The sequence below is a fragment of the Hippoglossus stenolepis genome, chromosome 23, assembly GCF_022539355.2.
Source record: "Hippoglossus stenolepis isolate QCI-W04-F060 chromosome 23, HSTE1.2, whole genome shotgun sequence".
Lineage (NCBI taxonomy): Eukaryota > Metazoa > Chordata > Actinopteri > Pleuronectiformes > Pleuronectidae > Hippoglossus > Hippoglossus stenolepis.
This window is the reverse complement of record NC_061505.1, coordinates 1495476-1501462: the sequence shown is the minus strand read 5'-3', so window position 1 is coordinate 1501462 and position 5987 is coordinate 1495476. Positions and strand designations below refer to the sequence as shown.

General features: G+C 41.2%; 1 protein-coding gene across 1 annotated transcript in view; it reads left to right on the top strand.

Annotated features, from left to right (window-relative positions):
• The window catches only part of LOC124851377 (FACT complex subunit SPT16-like), a 14279-nt gene extending 8497 nt beyond the window's left edge, over nucleotides 1–5782 (top strand). Inside the window, exon 7 of the mRNA XM_047338979.1 lies at nucleotides 5658–5782. Coding sequence (XP_047194935.1) covers nucleotides 5658–5782 — 125 coding nt within the window. The remainder of the gene's footprint in view (nucleotides 1–5657) is intronic.
• The last annotated feature ends 205 nt before the right edge of the window (nucleotides 5783–5987 follow it).

Below are 5987 nucleotides of genomic sequence, written 5' to 3'. Positions count from 1 at the left end.
GTGTATATGATTTCTATGCAGCCACATTTGAGAAACAGAAATTGACACTACTCAATTTTATTTGTATAGCGTCCAAATCATAATATACATTATCTCAAGGTTCTTTACATAGAAGGTCAAGACCTTAAAGATTATAGAGAAACCAACAGTTCCCACAATGAGCAGCGACTGGACGGAAAAAACTCATTTACGGGAAGAAACCTCTAGAACCAGTCAGTGTGGTCCGACTGGTTGGTGAGCAGAGAAACGAGAGAGACAAAGAGAGAGAAAGCGAAAGAGACAGACGGAAGGGAGAGAGGAGCTGCAATCATCCAGTTCTTGATGTTCTTGACACTTTCCTGACAATCAAACTAGTGACGCGCTGCCCAGGAAGATCCATCATGAAAAGTTGTCCAAACGTAGATGTGGTAACTAGTGGTTCAGAGTTTGCAGCTTGTGCATCTGTCTCACTCATGGGGAGTGAGGAGGTGGTGGATAATTCACAAGTACATACACGTTACAAAGAAGGTTGAGTTATTTCTGTGGTGACGCTGCAGGAAAGGTTGCGGATTTGTTGTGTTTTTTTCGTGGTGAATGACTACGTGGCGTGACCATTTTTAATGTCAGCCGGCGAAGTGACGGTGGACTGGCTTCTTCATGTCAAACGTCTCTGGAGGTCAGTACTGATAAGACGGGGGAGACAAAAATGTTTGTTGTGAAATTAAAACTGTTTCATAATCATTTAACATTTACAAAGTTTCTTATAACACAAAAAAATACTGTAAACAGTTTTAACAGCTCCTTATATTCGATGTACACATGCACCGTGGTCCTGTTGTGTCACTGATGATGAATGTATCCTTTGAAACTTTTAAAATATTCTATCTGCTTTAGATGATATGTTCATATCTACATTATGTCCTTTGATGATAGACGAGGACTTTATAGGCTGAGACGCAATCCTTCAATGTTTGCTATATAATGCGCATTTATTTTCGTAAAAAGTAATGCTGTTTTGGGTTTAGATCATTTCACAATAACCGAACAGTTTCAGTAATGATGCTGTTCGACCGCTTATAGGAATTGAACTACAGTTTCGTTTCTATAAACGTACCAGTAAGGTGGCATCTGGTCAGTCAAGCTTTGAAACGAAATTTAGTGACATTACAGTTCATCATGGGTTATATATATCACAAAGGAGGCACATGAAACTATGAACAGAATGCAGGGGAGTGGCTAAACAATGCTTATAAGTTCCATCCCCGTGGATCTGCAGTCAAACACAGCAAAGCTGGATTCAGCTGTTCAGTAACAAGATTTGCATTGTTGTGTTTGTTGATTCTTTTTCATTGATTTTCTGATGTAGAAAATTTTGTTGGTATCTTACTGAGCTTTTCCAACATGTTTCTTTTTTTCTTTTTTTTATAAATTAAACTGTTTATATATTTTTATATTTATATTTATATTTTTGTATCTTTGGGGGCTTAATATTTAATTATATATATTCAGCCAAATATATTTGGGCATAAATTAAACTATATCATCAGCATAAATTGTTGATGCATGTCAGTGAGCTACATTTTTAAATGACACAGAATCCTCATCATACAGGGTTTATAAGTTTATAAGTTGGGTTGATTATAAGTCGCTGATCTTTCTTTAATAGATCGGCTAAACATCAAGAACAACAACCGGGTTTCCAGGTTGTTGACAACATCTCTGCTGGTGAGTCACTGCAAGTCTCTAATTAGAAAAGTTAATTCACTGGAATAAGCTGTTAATTCTGCCCTGCATTACCCAGCTAAAGTAACAGCTAAATGCCAACATGCTACTTTAGGAATTATAATGTTCACCATGTTCATTGTCTTGGTTTAGCATGTTAGCATTCTCCGAATTAAATAAAGACAAAAAGTGACTTCTTGAGCATGAGGGAATGTTGTGATTAAGATTTAAAATTAAACCTGTCTTACTCGTAAGTCCATTTCACCCATTAAAGTTTATATATTATATAATGATTACAATGTGCTATATAAATTATTGTGTGTTTTGAAATGAGATGAAAACAATACAACCGTGTTCTCTCCTCCTCAGGTATTTAAAATGCTGCTGCACTGACCAAGAATCCAGAACCAGAGGAATTGCTAAAAGATTCTTATATTCACTCCAAACCACAACAACATTTTGTGTAACACAATATTTCGTCACAACAAGATAAAGCACCATAATGGAGCGTGGTTCACCAGACACTGAATCCTGGTGCTGATAGTGAGATGTCAGAGAATTGGTTGAGCGCTGCCTTGTATATATGAATCAAACCCCAAATCCACCAACACGCAACTGTTCTGTATGTTGGCACTGCTGAAGGCGATGCCCTGAGGCCCTACCTCCTGATGTCTGAGTGTCAAAGATTCTTTGGCCCACTGATCTGGAATTTCCATGGAGGCCTCCCTTTGAGGACAGAATGGAGCCTTTACCTTCTTCATCAGGAACTGAAACAGTCCTTTAATAATGTATGGTAAGGTATGATGACTATCAGCAAAGAAGCAGAAGGTACGCTGACTCTGGATCGCAGGAGTGCTAAGAAAGGGGACTCAAAATGATGAACTCACTTTGTGAGCCTGTTAGTGAACCACATGTTCTCCAGTCTATCAAAGATCTGTTGACAAAGAGAAAAATGGGACAGAAAGGCAAAGAGAATTTCTCAAGGTTGGTTGAAGATAGTATGAAGTAGTAGAGTTTTAACGAAGCTCTTGTGTCTTGGAAGAGAGCCAACAATATCTCAAAGAGAACGCCGTCTCCAAGTTGTTTCTCGCTCTGTATTACATTGCTAAAGAACCATCTGACTATGTAAAAGCTGAAGAATGGGCAAAGAGACATTAATCGAGCCCAGACATCTCTTACAGCTGGACACTCTTGGGCAGGTTTATGTCACATAAGTGAAGAGGGTGGGAATGGGAGGAATCAAGAGCATGGCAGACGAGGCCTTCAGAGCATTTAAAGATGTGGAGAGGAAAGCAGAAGCAAAGCCCCTAGAGATGGACAGAAGGTATTGCAAGTATTGCAGCTTACTAACAATCAGGGCCTTTCGGCTTCCTTCAAGTGGCAAAAGATCGCCTTGAAAACTCTAGAGATCAGCAACACAAGGCTTCTTTAATCCAAAACAAGAAAATGGAAGTTGAAGACAAGTTTGAATTCTTTGAGTGGCACCTGACCTATCAAGCCCGACAAGACAACTTTCGAGCCACCTTACGTCTGATAAACTCTGTTGCAAGATGGTACAACAGCAGGCGCGACAATCCACCAGCCTCAGGCCCTCTCTGACTGTTTGAATCATGGCCTTTTCAGGCTGGAAAGGGGAAAAGGGCAGGATTTCTGAGGAGGAGAAATCAGGGTTTGATTTAGAGGAAATCCAACGTGAGTTAAAAACGACTATGAGGAAAAAATGTTGATGATGTCAAAGTAGCAGAGAGGTACATCCTCTCCAACATCATCTTGAGCAACAGGATGCCGGATTCTCTCAGCTCACTGTGGAAGAACTCCAAACAATCATTCGGAGATTCTGGAGAAGACAGAAAGATATATAGAAGTCCAGAGTTCTACCTCTTGGTGCCGCTGCTGCTGTTGTTCCCGAGGAGCACTCCTCGCAGTAAGACGAGGATGATGAAGAAGCCGAACAGCCGCCACAGATGGGCAAGGCGTTGGTGGAGCCGCCCTTGAAACGTATTCTGAATTTGGACCACAAGCTTAGTGTCACCTTTATGGAAGAAGCCTTTAGCAGTTCAGTTATGCCAAGTACTCGATCCCGCACTTTAGCCAAGTTGGGTGGTGGCTTCTGGACTGAGCAAATGGATTCACAAATCACAGCTGAGGAATGGGGAAGGAAATGCTGTGACGCTGAGCTTAGTAGGAAGTACCATCCAACCAGGCTAAAAACACGCCGGATGAAAGTACGCAATTAACGGTAACGTAGCAATTGCCGGAAGACCAAAGTGGAATTTCAGGGTTGAGGACAATAAAGTGTTGTTTGTGCCGGAGGGTGGAAAAGGTTTCAAAAGAGGCCGAACTCTAATTCAACGTTGAGCAATTGCGGCTCATCTATCTTGGCTTTAACATTAAGGGTCCTGTCCCCACAAAGTGAGAGTCCTCGTGGTGAACAATGACTGACCAGGAACACTTTGGGATCAAGACCGTAAACACTGGCTTGAGCCGACAGCAGATGATTCAGTTAAATACAAAGTGATGGAATGACCAACAGATCACCATCGGTATCTTGAAAGCCAAGATTCTCGTGACGTTAGTGCTAATTCTTGTTTTGGGTGAAACATTTTGGATTCATGAAAACTAAGTGTAAGGTTTCTTCTTTTTTTTTCGCTCATTACCTGAATTATCAGTTTTTTTTGAAGGTGCATGGGTCAAATGTGATTGACATTGGTTCCATTTGTTGTAATGTGTGGATATTCTTAAGAAAATAGTCTCAATCTTATGTGATAAAGAAATTAAAGACATTTCTCTCAAATACAGTCAGCTGGCATATACACATATTGGGGTTGTAAAACTGATTTTGTGGTTGTGTTTAGTATTTACAATAATTTAGTGTTTAACATAAGATTATCATCACATGAATTTTAGACAATACCTGCCTGAGTGAGTCCAGCATAGAACTTGTTTTCAGGCAAGCCACCCTGTCCTTACAACAATACAACACTTCTCTCAGTTTGAAATATTGAGCAGCAACATTAACTGCTGTTTACATAATTAACACAGTTTAACCAATACCTATTTTAAACAATTTTAATGAAAGATACAATATACCCCAATCCAGCAAAGATAAATGTAATGAAACACAAACACAACACATTTAGACAAACAGAAGACACATAGCTTACGCCATTGGGACCCCCTTCTTCAGCAATCGAAAACAGATCGACCGTGTACGCTCGAGCAGATGGAGCGAGATGAGGCACAAGCTCAAGTCGCTTTGGGAATTGATCGAGAAGGTGGAGAGCTGACTAAAGAGAGCAGCTGGAGTTCGAGGTGCCGCTCAGAGACCTGGGGTGAGTGGACGCTGCAACAGTCCGTACAACAGCATGGGAGAAAACGGAAGCGCCATAAGTGGTGGACCAGTTAAGCCACAAAGCCTCTTTGTTTCCAGGTTCCAGGAGCCTCTTGCTGGGGAGCACCTGCCTGCTACAGCCCACTTCCAGCCTCCTGTCAATGCTACTGAATGGGTGAGTGAGTATCTTCGGGAAAACAATATCTTGGTTCTGAAAGTTGAGAAAAAAGTTTAGAAAAATTTGAATCTTAATTAAAGCTGCACAAAAATGTTGGTTTCATAATTTGTCGTGGTTGAATATGCCTTGATGTTTTTAACTTTTCCGTTAGCCGCTTGCCGTGACTTTGAACGCAAGTGTGGAGCTGGTCCACTTTGAGCGTGGTGCAGTCTCCACCTGAAGAACTTCGATGTGGGCTACTACGGGTGAATTACGCAGGTCACCATGATCAACGCCAGCTCCGCTGATCCATCCTGGACCTCATCAAGGAGTGGCTCACAAGTACGACACTCCGACACGGTACAATGCCTCTAACGGGTTCTTCTCTGACCTCACATCCTTCCATCCAGTTAATTATCAACATGCTTCAGAATAACACTTATTGTTAAAATACATCTGTCACCTCAGCTGACAAAGAGAGCACCTACGAGGACAGGACATCATCTAACAGGAAGAGAAAGATCTGCCGCCAGCCTGGCCGTCCTCCCGCCTGTCTCCTCCCGTCATCTCTCCGCCCACGGGGCCTCACCTAGCAGTTTTTTTGACGGGGCAGTACACATTTTCTGATAATTTATTGAACAGCTAATGCTGGGGAGCACTTAAAGTAAACCATTCTCTTCTGGCTTCTGTCCCTTTTTTCTTTTGTTCATTCTGAGTAGATGTACTGTTAATTCTGAAAACCTGTTTTTGTTTGTAATAAAATGAAATGGAATTGTAGTTTTCAATGGTCTGACCTTC